At 35.8% G+C, this 16171-nt stretch overlaps 2 protein-coding genes across 4 annotated transcripts in view; one reads left to right on the top strand and one right to left on the bottom strand.

Annotated features, from left to right (window-relative positions):
• Nucleotides 1-5586: 5586 nt before the first annotated feature.
• LOC108126673 (activating signal cointegrator 1) lies at nucleotides 5587-7730 on the bottom strand. Its single transcript, XM_017243335.3, has 6 exons — nucleotides 7575-7730; nucleotides 6900-7521; nucleotides 6381-6847; nucleotides 6209-6330; nucleotides 5955-6149; nucleotides 5587-5891 (listed from the first exon to the last, which is right to left on the bottom strand). Exons 1-6 carry the CDS (start codon nucleotides 7640-7642, stop codon nucleotides 5821-5823), a joined length of 1545 nt encoding a protein of 514 aa, XP_017098824.2. The 5' UTR covers nucleotides 7643-7730; the 3' UTR covers nucleotides 5587-5820.
• Nucleotides 7731-8146: 416 nt separating this feature from the next.
• Nucleotides 8147-16171, top strand: part of alpha-Man-Ia (alpha-Mannosidase class I a) — a 73523-nt gene continuing 65498 nt past the window's right edge. The window contains exons 1-2 of one of the 3 annotated variants that reach the window (XM_070282976.1): nucleotides 8147-8345; nucleotides 9419-10204. In XM_070282976.1, coding sequence (XP_070139077.1) covers nucleotides 9587-10204 — 618 coding nt within the window. In that variant the 5' untranslated portion in view covers nucleotides 8147-8345; nucleotides 9419-9586. Of the gene's footprint in view, nucleotides 8378-9418; nucleotides 10205-16171 lie in introns of all 3 variants that reach the window. The other 2 variants (XM_043213084.2, XM_070282974.1) reach the window with 2 other exon arrangements.

Here is a 16171-nt window from a genome sequence, read left to right as displayed (position 1 = left end):
AGGAACTGCAGAAGGACTTGGTCTCACAACTGACATGGTCTCAATTTTCTAGTGCCTGGCGGAGTTTGTATGAATATTAAACTGAGATTGGCATCATTGACTACAGTGTTCTTTCAGTTTGATAGATTTTCTTAATTCCCTAAATACAGAAATATATTTTTCAAGAACATGTATAAAAAAAATGATGTCCAACGAGGAAATTACACGTTCTACATAAATAATTCAATAAATAGTAAAATTTTATTCATTTCTTCTCTTGTGTTTCGCGTAAACTGTGGGTGATGGAAGCCCAAAGGTCATGGAGCACAAAAAAATTTTCGAGGGGAAAAAAATATTATAAAATAATATTAAAATAGTTAATATGGAATATCTATACATCAGTATACCTCTCTTTAAGAAAATGAGTTAACTGATAACTGAAGCTTGTCCTTGTTGAGACTTGACATTAAAATATTAAAAAATATTAGCATTTCCAAATAAATAATAAAGAAAAAAATAGAGTAAATAAAGAAAAAAAAATTAAGTTCCTTAAAACGATTTCTTTTCAACAATACAATTTGAAAGAACTTAAAATTTATCTGAAATGGATTAGGAAATATTCAAATGCAAAGTCGCGCAAACGCACCAGTCTATATGATGGTTGTTGGACATTTTTTGTTTTCATAATAGCTTCTACGTAAGAGGGATTATGGTTTGATTTCATCTTTCTGAAATCACTTATTATAGGGCGTTATACTTAATTTTATGGGCATCAAATTACTTATTTAATTGGCCATTATAGGAGTACCGGGTATAAAAAATGACCGGTCGCCCCCTCCCGCAAAGAAAAGAAATAAAACAAACCGCTCAACACTTTCCAAACAAGCTTTTTGGCCACAGCGGTGTATAAGAATTGTTTGTTGCAATATTTCATTAGATTTCTTGCTCCAATATTTTCATTTAGGCACATCTATGGCACATCAAAACCAGGCTTTGTTGATCGACTTTCAATCATACATTTAATTCTTTGAATAAGCTTGCAACAAAAATTGAAATAAGTAATTTTCTTTACACACAATAAACATTAAATGTCTATAAAACAATAAAATTGGTATGTGAAATCACTTCTTCTTTTGGGTCCGCTGGTTATTTTCAGCATCTTTCCAAGAAACTCAATTGTTAATTTTTGAAAGGCCACTTTTGGCAGAGGCAGATCCTGAAATTGCTGAAATTCCAAACTTGGTTTTCCTGCCGCAAACTTTTTAAAGTTGGGAAATTTTAAGAAACAAAAAACAAATATATCTTAGTTTTATTATTATCAATCTATAAAATATTGGAATTACAGTTTAAACATTAAGTACAAAATTACATTTAAATTCATATTAATTAACATTCGGTCTTTTTTTCAACAATATTTTATTATACAAATTCCATTTAGAATCGGTGTTTGTTTTCTTTAGTTTTTTTTCGAATCAACATACGTGCAACTGTAAATTCCTCGTAGAGTTGAACCAATCTATCAAATAAAAAAAAAGATTTAAGAAAAAATTATTATTTCGTATCAGTTTTTAGAGAACTATTTTAGAGATGAGAAAAAGGTAAAATAATATTAGAAGATTTACCTATAATTGAACCACCAACCATAGCCAAGTTCCTTTGCCAAATTGCGATCAGGATGTCCATCCTCATCTCGATCAAATGTCGAAAATGTGGTGCCCTGATAAAGTCTCATGTAAGGATGTAATGGTCCAGTACAATAGCCAATATGTTTCACCATATATCCTTGGCTCCGATTACCAATAACAAAGTTGTCACATTTATAACGGTTATTGAATAAAATCATCTCATAAGGCCCTTCATTCGTCAAAAGGTGCAATTTTTCGAGTCCTATAAAAAAATTTGTGTGCAAAACCGTGCCATCTCCGAAGCCAGTTGCATATTCCTCATACGTGCGATTAAACCATATATCACCATATTTACTATATACCGACATCCAACCGGCTCCAATCTCCTCATCTGAGCGACAAAGCACTTTCCACGGATCTAATCCGGGTATTTGGATTTCCTGGAGGACCCAATTTTCCCTTTGGTTTCGGAGACAACTGTCAGGAATAGCTGAGGAATTCGATTTTTAGTTTTTAAATTACACGGTTGTGTCAGCTCACCTTTGGTTTGTGTTTCCGACTTTGTTTGATTGCGACTATTATCCTGTTGATTAGCTGACACTCCAGTTTTTACCTCAACATTGTCTGTTTCATTATTCGAATTTTTATTTTCCTTCGTCCTTTCTTCAGTGTGTGTTTTATTTTGATTAGCTTGTGGTACTTCTCCACTCATTTCTATTCTGCGAATTCTTTCAATTTCTTCGCGAAGTTGATTTATCAATATTTCCAGTTCACTTGTTTTTTTTTGGTCATTAATTTGATTTTTTAAAAGCTCAATTTCGGTATTTTTCTTGTCTATTTCACCAATTAGTTTGTCGTGGTTCCTTTGCACTTCCCAATGTCTTTTCTCTAAGTTCGAGAAATCTTTTTGACTCTGCGATATCTGGGCTTCCCATCCCTGGCACTTCTCGAAGTAGCGCAGCAATGGCTTAACGATTGGATAACAAACCGAGGCACATTCGTCCTCCTGCTCCTCCGTAAGATAACAAGACTGTGGAATTGTAATTTAAATAAATTTTCGAAATAAAAAAAACACTCAACACGGTTATTACTTCTTCCGATCCGAGGGAGGCAGAAATGAAAAAAGTAGCAGCGATGATGACCACTGGTAGGAACATTTTCGTATTTTTTTTTGTGGAAGAGTCACTTGAAGATTTTACACTGATGCTCCGAGACTCATGGCTCCGGCTTTTTAAATCATCCTCGAGCTTCAGCTTCGCCTTGAGCTTGAGCTTGAGGGTTTTTGATAAGAAGATCAGTCTTCATGCGAGTGCCGTCTACTGAATTGGAACTATGGGCGCACATCCATTAAAGTGTCAAAGGTCAGAGAAATTTGATTAGCAACAAGAATTGGGGTATAATCTTGTAAGTGCTCCGTATAATGACCTGTATAATTTGGCTAGATTTCGTGAATATACATTATATATACTATATTTTATTACTGTTGCTTGTATTATTTACTTACGAAAATTCTTTTAAAATTTATTCCAACGACGTAAAAGTCACGTTTTCTTTAGAAATCTTGTTTAAATTGTGTGTAATAATTTAATAATTAAATAAATAATAATACAAGGTATTACTGAGATGGTGAGCAGTGGTTTAAATTTTTATAAGAAACAAGAAAGGAAAGCTTACTTCGGGCAGAGCCGAAGTTTATATACCCTTGCAGTTAAAACCGGATATACAAGTATATCGCGAACATCGGATATAGTTGGCCGCTCCTTATGACAATATCATAATATAACCAATTTATTACAATACAACATCTAAAAACAAACCCAAACTTCTATCTTCAGGAACACCAAAGTTGTTGTTTTTACCAAATACCATTTCCGATCGCTCAGTTATATGGCAGCTATAAGATATAGTCGGCCGGTCGTTATGAAATTTGGTAGGTCAGATTTAGAAGGTTTTCTGGGTGCCGTGGCACATTTAATCTGATTTTCTTATATTATAAATGGAAATTTTTTTGTTTCCCATTCGAGGCTTTATAAGGTCTATCTTTTGTGGCTTTCTTGGATAAGTTAACAATGAAAAAAAGACGGGTCTGATCACTCATTTTTTCGAATAAACCGAAGTGCATTGGAGCGCCGTGCAGAGTAAAGTGAGTCTTAATTTGCTCTGAAAAAGTGTTTGAATGAGCGCAAATGAGAATTTTTCTGTCCAGCTTGTTGAATGCATTGCCGTACAAGTACTGCAGAGATTAGATCTCAAAACTAAGTTTCTAGTGCTAGGCGGACCCTAATCAATGTGAGACTAGGAATAGCATCGCCTTTTTGTACGTTTTAAGGATAACATCCTCTGATGGTCGTTGAACATTGTATACCGCGTGCATAAGTACCCCTTATAGGTAAGTCATGGCCCTGTTTCTAACAGCATCAGTGGCAAGACAGGGTTTATGTCTCCTCATTTTTTTATTCCGATTTTCTCTCTTTTTTACCATCTTGTAAGCTCCTTATTTATTCGAGTACTTGAGTACTTTGAACTTAAAAGTAATGATTATTAAGTGTAGCTAAGTTTTAAAAGACGGCGTTCTTGGATACTATTTCCATGGGAAAAGATGGGACTTGTCGAGATTACTAATGTCTGTCGAGGTGTTTAAATGGGCCCAAACAAGGATCGATATAATTTATTGGCTGCTTAATTAAGTTCTTCTGCGATATGCGTTTTGGGCTCATAACCTTTTTCTTAGCTTGTGGATAGGGCTCCTTCAATAAAATACCATGGGTAGTCTCGCTCATTTTTTCAAATAAACCGAAGCGGAGAAATTCAACGCGAATGGAATGCGTCAGGCGGTGTACCGAGTATAGAGAGTACATGATGCGGTTTTGTGCTAGCATACCCTGTAATACAGGGCCTGTATTAATGTGAAGCTGGGGTAGGCACCCAGCCAATATTTTTCATCGTTTGGTTTTGTGCCCCTATGAAGCAATTGGGCACACTATTATTAACATGTAATTGCCGCGCGTTTGTTGTCAAGCGCCATAAAATGCGGGAGGTTAAACTGCAGCAATGCAGTTTATTGGAATCCATTTAAAAATTTAATTATTTTTCCTAAGTTTGTTTTAAAGTTAGTAAAAATTTATTTTTAGGAGTGGATGTTTTGGACAGCCCATTACTTCAAAGACAAAATTCTGAGAGTCAACATTGGAGATTGGGGTATTATGAATGCGTTCCAACAATAAATTCATTATTTTTCCAACTTTTAGGAAATGGGTTTGGGCCACAAAACTCTTTTTTAGTTATTCGAATATATTATTATTAGTTTCCTCATTTTTTCGAAATGTCTGAAGGTTTCCGTGTAATTTAAGGCGCGGGAATAAAAATAATAGAAAAGTGATAGAATAATTGTATTTTGTTTGTTGGATATTCTCTATTAATTCCTATAGTTTATTTTACAATCTATCTCCTTAGGTTAGGAAAAAATTAATAAAATTTTTCAATTATTATTGTTATGGAATGGACGAATATCTCAAAAACGATTAAAATCATTCAATTTGCCCAAAAACACTCTAATCGATTCCCCGTCCAACTCAATTGCGCTCAAATATGAGAATGGCAGTGAGTGAGAATGTTCTCTCTCTCATTTAATTCTACTCCATCCAAATGTACTCAATGGCTGTGACAAGAATAAGAATTATTAGTTAGTCCTTTTAGTTAATTAGTCCTCTAATAAAATTAATTTTTTCCTATCGAAAAATATTTCAGAAATAAAAATACAAATTCGATTAAAATAAATAGTTATGTTTTATTTTTAACAGCATTTTATTATTTATTTTTAAGTTATAAACACACACAGTTTTCTAAGAAAAAAAAAAAATACATTTGAATCTAATGATTAGATAGCTAAAAATTTTAAATTTTAAATAATTTTTTTAAGTTTTTTATTAAAGCAATACAATATATTTTTTTTCATTTTTATCCATTAAAATTTATTTACCAATTTATTTAATTAAAAAAATAGCATTACTTATTGGAAGATTTAAACTATTTGGACTGTTTTCAAATTACAATTTTTCGACTGAATTACAATTTATTTTCTTTATACAATTTGTTTGAGGTTTTTTGAATTTCAAATTTCAGTTCAAAAAAAAAGAGTTTTTTGTAAAAACTAAATTATATATTTTGCTATTCACTCAAAATGAAGTCGAATGTTTTAAGACTTTTGGAAAATGGTCTAACCCTTTTTGGCCCGCGCTCTTAGAAGAGTTTTGCAAGCAGCATTGTGGGTTTTCAAAGGCAGTTCGTCTGAAAGATACAGTTTATTTCGAAATTATTAAAAAAAAAAAAAAAGTAAATAAAGAAACATACAGATCTTGTGCTCTCCCTGAACGGGGAGTAGCAGATTCAGTTGCTCAGGTTTGGTGCAGACGAACACATATGGACTGTCTGATTCCCCGTTGGGATACAAATCCCTGTACTCCTCCTGCGGCAGGCAGCTTTCCACATGGACACAGCCCAGCAGGCTACTGGTAGGATAGTGACTTGGAAACTTTATATTGGGATCTGAAAATAAGGAAACAAGAGTTGAGAATAGCCTTGTGATTTATCGGATTGGGGTGTACCATCGTAGAGCGCTCGGTAGAACTCTTCCATTTGGGCTATGTCGTCGGCATGCGGTTCCTTGGCGGTAGAAGCTATCCACAACCGGCCACGGTGCTCACTGTACCAAACGCGACCCTCGTGTCTGTGGAAAGACATTGATTAGAGGAAGAAGTACAAGAATATATAATTTACTTTTTAATGCCCGCCACAAGCAAGGAAGCCCAGGGCTGATGCATCGACAAGCACTGGCGCATGTCCTGCATTTCAAGCAGCTCCTTGTCCTGCACTCGATTGTAAATCCTCTCCAGGCCATCGCTGGCTGCGGATGGTACCGGCCAGCTTTTCGCCTCCTTGCTGGCCTTGAACACCGGCGGCTTGGCCATGTCCAAGTTGGGCGCCAGCGACATGGCCGAGTGACCCGTCAGGCCGGATGAGCTCCAGTTGTTGGCACTGCCGGATGCTTTGGTCACAGCCGCCAGTTCGCTAATCACCTGTTGCTCGTACTCCTTGGAAATGGGCAGTTCTTCGGGCATTTCTCTTCCGGCAAAGTCCACGCGGATTTTACGCTTCATCCGACTGCCGTGCTTCATGTCGTGCATCTCGCTTTTCAGTTTCTCGAACTTTTCACGTTCCGCGTCGCTCAGCCAAACGGAATTTTCCTAAAAATGACATTTTCGAACTAATATTTTGGGGAATCCTTTAAAGCATTACCTGGAAGTAGTCCAGCTCATCGTCAATGACCGTGGTTCGCTTCTCGCTGTTCCGATCGTACTCCAGCAATCGATCCCGTTGGGCCAGGGCCTTTTCCAGTGATTCTTTCGAGGATTCTTTGGCGGATTCCTTAGCTTGTTTCTTTCCTTGCTTGCCAGACTGTTTGCCACCGGCACCACCTTTCTCGCGTGCCGCCTTGGCCAGCTGCTGCTCCTCCTCCGGAGTTCGGACGGGTTCGCCGCAGAACAGGCAAGGTCCACTGCCCTCCTGCTCGCAAACTATGCGCCCACAACCGAGGCAATTGTTGATCAGCTTGTGCTGGGCGGCCTGGCAGTTGCAGTGCCGCCGGCCCTTCAGCAAAATAGTATCCCCCTGGACACGACCATCGCTGGCATACAGATTCACATATTTTCCCGACTTTCCCTTTGCGCCTTGGCTGTTTGGAGGCGGCGGAGTCTGCTTTGTGGGTGTGCGACTCTTTCCATTATTTCTGGGTTGTTTTCCACTTAGGAGCATTCTCCGGCAATTTAGCAGAAACATCCGGTGTTCCTCATTGTCCTCGCTGAGCAGATTTCCAAAATACTGATCGAAGTCATAGTCGTCTTTGATGTTTAGGATTGCTCTGCCAAACCACAATGTTAGAAAGGCGAATTTATATATTGTTTGGAAACCTACGACATCATTTGATCAGTGACCACACAGTCCAGGCATTTTGAGAGCGTGTCTCGCACCCAGTTTTCCATTTTTTCGAACCCAAATGCAGCAGTTGTGAAATTTGAAGAATTTTATTTTGACAGCTGGACGCTAGTGTTGGGAAATGCTGAAATATATCCGTTCAGATTGCCCGCGATAGTGGAAAGTGCTGGTCAACTTCAGAATTAGTTCAAAAAATTTCAGGAAACTGAAATTAAATATAGTTCAAGATATTCTTCGAATATTTAAGTAATTGCAACTAATTAATAAATGCAGAGGATGTAGATTCAGCGTAAAACTAAAGTAAAATATAGTTATTATGTGAACTAATTAGAAGCTTAAGAAACCCCAGGAATTCAATTAAAGAAAAAATCATTAGTTAAAAAATATTTATCAAACTTATTCTGTTAATACACGTTAAAATTTTAAACAAGATTAATTAGATGGAATGAAATTTAAAGCTCTTAGAGATGGGTCCCCATCAACTATTGCTAAAAACGTATCGATAGCTATAGCGCCAAACTTATCGACGGGGCTTCGTTGCTCTTTGCCATCTCTAACACAAATGCAAAGCAAACGCAAAGCAAAGCAAAAAACCAAACTGAACTGAACTGAAAGTGCTGTGATCTTAGAAACAAATCGAGCGTGGCGTGCGTGAAATCCGTTTTGTAAATAATGTTATGAGTGCCCGCCGGGTAAATGGTTTCTGCTGCAGCGGCGGCGTCGGGCAATTGTGCGAATAGAAAGTGCCAGGTGAAATGCCAAAAACAACAACAAAACCATAAGTAAAAGAGGAAGCAAACGCAGCAGCCCAAAGACAGAGAGAGAAAAAATCAAAGCGACGCCTCAGATTCCTTTGAGATTCATCCCTTTCGCTCCTCCCGCCCTTCAAGCGTCTTCTCATCAGCTGTAAAAGCTGTGAGAGAGACCATATAGCAGGAGACAGTTTCACATTTTTTTTTTTTTTGTGTTAATTTGGCAACTGTTTTTGTTTTTGTGTCGGTACGGTTGTTGGGCCAGCTAACGGTATTCCATAATAAATGTTATTGTTGTTAGCCTGTTTTGTTATTGCAAATATTGCGTGCGAGGTTGACGGTTTCCTCGAGTCCCCCGTACTCTCTTAAACACACTCTCTGTATCTCTCTCTCTGTCTGGCTTTGTGTTACTTGTGCAGTTCATGCACTGCCGAAAAATCGTGATTTACTGGCGATTTAATGAAGTTAATCAATAAAAAAAAGTGTACAAATCGAAATGTTAAGCTTGGATTTGTGATAAAATATGAAAATGTAAAGCAGTTCTCATAATTTTGAAACAATTTCAAAGTAAATCATGATTTTTTTGTGGTAGTGTATAACCCCGTGTCTGTGTGTCTCCTGCTCTTCCTCCAATTCGCCTTCGTGTACGCCACGCAGCGACATCGCCTCGAATTACCTTTTTTTGTTTTGTTTTTGCCGTTTTTTTTTTGTTTCTGCATTTCGTTTTCATTTCGTTTTACTGAAGACACAATTCAAGTGCTTACGTATGTGCGTGCCTCTGTGAAAAAATGACCGAAAATAGCCAACAATAACAATAACAGTGCACTGGCATTTCGAAAGAGAACTGCAGGCGAGCAGGAGAGCAGGAGAGCGGGAGAGAGGAAAGCCAAAGACCGGCAAAACCTAGACACAAACAAAAAATTGCAAATAAAACAGCTGTTTAAAACTCCTTTTTATACAAATTAAAATAAACACCAAAAACAGTACATTTTAAAATATATATTTTTTACTAAAAAAAAATAAATTCCATTTTAAATTAATTTTTAAAACATTTATTTCTTCCTTAAACAGTTGAAATAATATTTAAAAAAAAGGAAAATAACATATAAGAACTCATAACATAAAAGGAGAAAAGAAAAATAATTTATTAAACGGAAAATTTGCAAAAAATCAGAAGAATAAGGAACTCCACACTCGCAGATCGGTGAAAATCCATACCGGAAACCGGAAGACACCATCATGTATCGCATCAGCCCCATTGGCCGGAAATCGAACTTCCACTCGCGCGAAAAATGTCTAATTGGACTCGTGCTGGTAACTCTGTGCTTCCTCTGCTTTGGCGGCATTTTCCTTCTGCCGGATAACTTTGGCGGCGATCGCGTGCTGCGCGTCTACAAGCACTTCCAGAAGGCCGGCCCCGAGATATTCATCCCGGCCCCACCCCTAGCCGCCCATGCGCCCCACCGCAGCGAGGACCCCCACTTCATTGGCGATCGCCGGCGCCTGGAGCAGAAGATCCGCGACGAGCTGGGCGACATTCTCGACGAGCCACCGGCCGCCGGTGAAGGTGGTGGAGACAGTGGCGCCGGCAAGGGACAAGCCCCGGCCCCCGCCCAGGCTCCGGCCCCGGAACATCAGGACGAGCGGGAGGCGGGCGGCGATCACCAGGCGGCCAATCCCGTCCTGGCGGCTCCCGTTCAAGGCGAAGGAGGCGGCGGTGCGGCGGGCAGTCAGTCCTCCCATCCGCAAGCCAGCAGCGGACAGCAGTCGGTACTCCCCCTGGGCGGAGGTGGAAACGATCAGGCGCCGGACACACTGGATGCCACGATGGAGGAGCGACGTCAGAAGGTCAAAGAGGTGAGTCCAAAATTAATTAATTGTAAATATTTTCCACAAATTAAATATTTTAATATTTTTCTAAGAATTGACTTTAAACTTATAACTTTATATATTGCCTATATTTTATTTGTAAGTAAACTAAACTAAGTTTTTGACTAAGCACCTGTTAATTGTTTATATTTTAGTTTTAATGCATTTATAATTATTTATGACTATTAATTACAAAGGTAATGTAACCTTAATGTAAATAATAAATTTTCTTTTAATTTAAATCTTATTTTGTGGAGTGTTTTGAGGGAATTTCTAGTGAGAAAATGTTTATTAGGGGTTACTAAATATTAAATTTGGATCCTTAAGAATCTATATATTATTTTTATAATATTATAAAATTTTATTATTTGTATGCCAAGCTCTTAACAAATATATATAACACTAATTCTCAATTATTTACTCCCTAATGGCCTACAATTCAAACTGAATTAAATATATTTTCAATAATATGTATTTTGCAAATATTGTAATTCTTTATTTCCACAAAAATATCATACAACCACACAATTATTTATGAAAGTTAAATACAAATTTCGAAAAGTTAAGTTGAAACTTCCGAAATGAGGGGTGGGGACAGCAAACATTCACCTCTCTGGGGGTTATCGCTCTGCCAATTCCACAAATTCAGCGAAAAGCCGCGATCTTGTTTCGTCTTTTTGGTTCCACATTGCTCTAATTTCGGAATTTATTTATTTGTATGTGGTGGGCCTGCGTTGGGATTTTTTGTTTATTTTGTAAGCCGGCAACGTGAGCAATTATCAACATTCCGCTACTTGCGATCCGCATTTTTTTTTTGCTTCCGCAGAGAACGCTCTCTATCTACCCCTTCTGCTAGTGCGTCCATGTCATTAGGTTTGACACGTCAGTGCCTACCGATTTTTAATTTTTTTTTAGGTTTTTCTGTTTATGTTTATAGAAGACAAAATTTATTTAACGGTTTTAGAATTTAAGCTTTAGAGTAGTCCAATTCTCTTCTCGAATGCATGGGTGCTTTAATGGTTGGGACACAAGAATTTTATATTTTAAAGTAATTTCTTAAATTTGGTTTAATCTAAATGCAGATGAAACATTTTTATTAAAATTCTATGCATAATTATCGCCCAAAAACTGTCAAGGACACTGACGTGGTCTCTCCGGAGATAATCTTTTGGGTATATTTATGAAATATGGAATAACGTGATTTTTTAAAGTCGATTTTGGTTTATTTTAACATAAACTTTTGCATTTGCTGTAAACTTTTATGTTAAATTTTTAAAATAAGACTAAAAATATCGAAAGTTATTAAAAAACACCAAAAAAGCTTCAAAATTAGATGTTAAGTATTTCTTAAAAATAAAGAAAATAAAAAGCTAAAAGCTACTTTAAAACTAAAAAATAGAAAATACCTTAAAGCTTATTCTAAATTAAAAAAAAATCTTCATAAAACCTTTGTTTGCATTAAGATACATATTTGAGATTTTAGGCATTTTAAAAAGTCAAAATTTAAATTCAAATTAACAAGCTAGAAGCTTAAAATTCAAGATGAAAAAGTTTTCAAGAAAACACTTTGTGTTTTCACTTTGTAAAAAATTTTTAAAACTCCAAGAAGGATCCTTAGAAAGCAACTTAACCTAACTTCAAGAGGAACCTAACCTCAAAAGTCTAAAGATTCCTTTCTCATTTTATTCCTCTCAAAAAAAAAAACTATGAAACATGGAAAATACTTTATATAGTTTCTTGTAAATAAACATTTTCATAAAAATATGTGACAAAGGCCCAACACCTTAACCGACTGGTCTAACTGTTTTGCATTAGCTCCACTATTCGAAATTCTTGGAGAGCATCCATTTTCGCCATCCAGTAATTAACGCATTCGTGAGTTCCATTACGAAGTCACAAGTCTCGTTGATGGTTTTTATTTTTCGCCGCTCGGCGCCGTCTCGCTTCATTCCACTGACCCAGAATCTGAATGAGATGAGAGTCTGTTGCCATAGCCCCGGGCGGGGAATAAAAAAATAAAATCTGGCGTTGGACTAATCGCCAAGATCAGCAACTAAAAAAAAAAAACACTCTCGAATAAAAGAGCGAATAAAGAATCAAACGATCGCATCGTCATCATTTGCTATTTTTTTCTTCTTAAACCCATACATGCTTATTGTTGTTCTAATTTATAGCTTGGTAGAAAAATTGAACAAAAGGCGAATCAATTGCATTGAAGTTTCTTGGGAAATGCCAGGCTAGGTGACAAGGTAACTTTATCTTGTTTCCTAGACCAGCTTGGGGGGCGAGGAGCTGGGAAATCGTCACATTGTCTCAAGCCCTCCATTATTCAGTCAATCAAATCAATTCAAGTCAATTCAATTAAAGTGAATGGCTTGGCTGGGGATGCGGTGAAATCAAATTATAGTTGAAATTCATCGACCCCGCAAAGACAAATCATTTCCAGTTTCGCTTTCAAATCGATCCGAACAACAACAACCATCGAAGAATACCATTTCGGGTTCTCGGGCTCCGGCCTTGCCTCTGGGTGTTCCTCTTAAACGAAATTAATCCGGCTTGTCGCTTCTCCAGCAATTCTTTTTATTCGATTCTCTTTTTGGCCGTCTTTTTTTTTCTTGGCTTATTTGGTGGAGACGCTTTGGCCAAAACTTGCTTTAAGGTTAAAGGGTTCTGCGATCGCAGATAGCCACAAAGTTGTTGATCGATTTGGGGATAGAAAACGGTTTTAGGTCAAATGAAGTTGTTTTGAACGCATTTGTGTATTGGTTATCTTGATCTTATTTTAGATGCTTTAGTACATAGTTTCTTCCTTTTTAAAGAATTTTAAGGTAATATTTTATTAATTGTAAGGAAATTTAATTCAAAACTTCATCACATCTCAAATTAAGGCGTTCAAATTTAGGTATTTGTAAGAGAATACTAAATTACAGTTGAAAAAATATTGATAAAAAATTAAGTTGTAATTCACAACTTTAGTGAATAATAAAAAACATCAGTAAAATGTATACATTTTGTAAAATAAATATAGAAATAATTTATTTTTGTGTGTCTGGTATAAGTAAAAGAATGTTTTAATACATATAATATATAATTGTATACTTTTTATACTAAAAAAAAGTACAAACTCTTAAAGACTAGTTATTCGATTATATAATACCTGGTACTCTTCCGTTACATCTTCGTTTTGTAACTTTTGTTGCTTAGTTTTGGAACAAGACAGTACTTGGAACTTTTTAATAATCATCAGATTTGTCTAAATTATGTATTCTAAATACAAGTTCTCATTTTTAATAGATTCCGAATAAATTGTAATAGCGCTTTAGAAAAACTTTAACTTCATGAGTATTATAGGAGTCCATATACCACATCTTATAGCTCTACCTCTTGAAGTCTCTAAGATCTACGCGTTCATAAAGAGAAACTGGCATTCCCATGACGAACAATCAACAATTTTATAAATAGCGCATAGTATGTTGCATTTCTTAAAATTTAAAAAAAGTAAAAAAAAATATTAGGTTCTCCTCTTTATTTGAAACTCCAATAATAGCATTCCTAAATGAGATCTAAACAACCCATTTTTCCAACAACATTTAAAGTTTCGTGATTGTTTAAAACCTAATGAGGCTTTTCTATGCCATGATTTAGCCAGAAACCTCAAGTGTTTTAGTTTAATCAATAAAAATGACAATCCCAAATCAGAACCCAGCCACTCTGCATTATAATTACGTTTATATTTAGGGGCTTGTGGGGGGGGTAACAAAAGCCCAGTGAAAACTATATATCACTGACGGGGCACGGTTGAAAGCCCAGACAGTGAGCCCAACGAACCATTTAAACACGCATTAAAAACCCATCATCAGTTGGCATGCACAGTAATCTGGATCTGGCCAATATATAATATATAATTTATATAGAATATATGCACAAATATATACATATATAAAGACATTAATCGGGGTTTATAATTTCAATCATTTTCAGGGCTAGTTGAGCATTAAATTTTGCGCTGAATTTGCAATGTATTGTCTGGCCCGAAAATGACTCGAAATTTTGTAGCGATTTAAGGGGGGAGGCTGCTTGAAGGACCTGCCACAAATTACAGATTTATCTTTTCCTGAAAAAAATGCCTAATTCAAATAAGTTTGAAACTGAAAAAATTATAAACTGTGTTATGACTACTTATGTTTTGCTGTTGATGATTAACACAAATTACACACAAAATAATCTATTTTTCTTCTAAATAATCACTTTTTTCGTTTCAAATACGAAAAAAGGGGAGATTAGGGTGTCTTTTTTTTTTTTTATTTTTTTGAGGGCATTTAATAAAACTATCATTTTTTCAAACATTACAATTTTTATGAATATTTAGGTTTAAATACAATTATAAAAAGAAATGCTTAGAAGATGAAATTATTAAATAAATGAATGAATTCCTCTCGAATCCAACATAATAATTATTTTCCAAACCTTAAGCCGACTCCCCCCTCAATTGTAATTGTAATGTGCCACCCAAAGGCTGCTTTGAAATTTATCGAACGTAAATCTTATGGATAAATGTATGCCCATGGAAAAATATATTATTACTTTTTATCACTTTGGCGGTTTCAATTATTTTGAAACCATATTGAGATAATGTGCGTTGGTGGCTTGCGGGCCTCGGTCGTCCTTGAAAGCGAAAAACTATGATTGCGAAGCAAACCATACAATTTCTATTCATGCCACCAGTTGCTGCGTTTGCTTGGCTATTTTGGGGGAAAAAGATGGACAAAAAAAATGGAAAAATTTCGGAAGGGGCATTAGAACAATGTTGACCTATTTGGGCGAGGTCTTCGCTTTGTTAATTTAGTCATTGCGTACATATTTACATTGGAGTGCAATGGCAACAGTGGAAAAAAAGTCAGATTACTTTCCCAGAAAAAAATTATATTTTATCAAGCAAATGTATCGAGTTTCAGAGGAAAAAAGTATTGTCATTCAATCAAATATTAACGATAAAGAAAAATGGGAGAAAACTTTAATTAAGTTATCAGTTCTTAATTTCTGTGAATTTATTAATTTAATTTCAATTTTCAATCTTGATTTCTTTATAAATGATAAGATTAAGTAGTTGATATTTTATTGGGGGGGGTTTTTATAATCCATTTTTTTTAGATGATGATAGAATTCGATAAAATATAATATAATATAATATAATAGTAGACTGTAAAAAATTTCTTTTTTTTTTTTGTTGAAACTCCCCCGATTCCCAATTCTTTTTTTTTTTTGCCAGGCCTGACTTTCACCAATTCTCCGTGCTGTGCATACAAAACAGTCCAAAACGAAGTGAAAGAGAAGAGGAATAAAGAATAGATCCAAAATAGAAGCAAATGTGTCAATAAGTAGGCAAATGTCCAACGGGCATTTCGGGGCTTGCCACAGTAGGTGGCATTGTGTTGTGACTCACAATTAGAAATGGAAAAAATACACAAAAGTATATATGTATATACATATATACGTTTATGTGTTTACCTACAAATAGACAGCAAAATAAAACACTGCTCGCATGTTTGCCATTATCATCATGTTTACCGAGCGCAACACCAATGTCTTCTTTTTTGTTAAAACATTGCATTATTGTGTACCGCATTTTATTGAATGTTATCTGCGAAAGGGCATTTCAGTGCATATATGTATATTTTAGAACCCATCCCACATGTTCAGGAAACTCTTGGGCCGCTAACTTGATTGAAATCTATTGTCACCTGTCTACCTGTTGTCTCTTCTAAGTTGTTTCCAATCATTTCCCAAAACATACAAACCTCGAAAATTGGGTCACAAATGAAACAATCACTATCTATAGAAGCTACATATATTTTCTTCAGAAAATTCAAAAAGAATTCTATAATAATTGCTAAACTTATAAGACAAAATATAATTTTTATTGCATGACTTTGCAGTGCAATTGTATTTTTCAAA

Source organism: Drosophila bipectinata, chromosome XR (assembly GCF_030179905.1).
Source record: "Drosophila bipectinata strain 14024-0381.07 chromosome XR, DbipHiC1v2, whole genome shotgun sequence".
Classification (NCBI taxonomy): domain Eukaryota; kingdom Metazoa; phylum Arthropoda; class Insecta; order Diptera; family Drosophilidae; genus Drosophila; species Drosophila bipectinata.
This window is presented reverse-complemented; position numbering and strand designations above follow the sequence as displayed.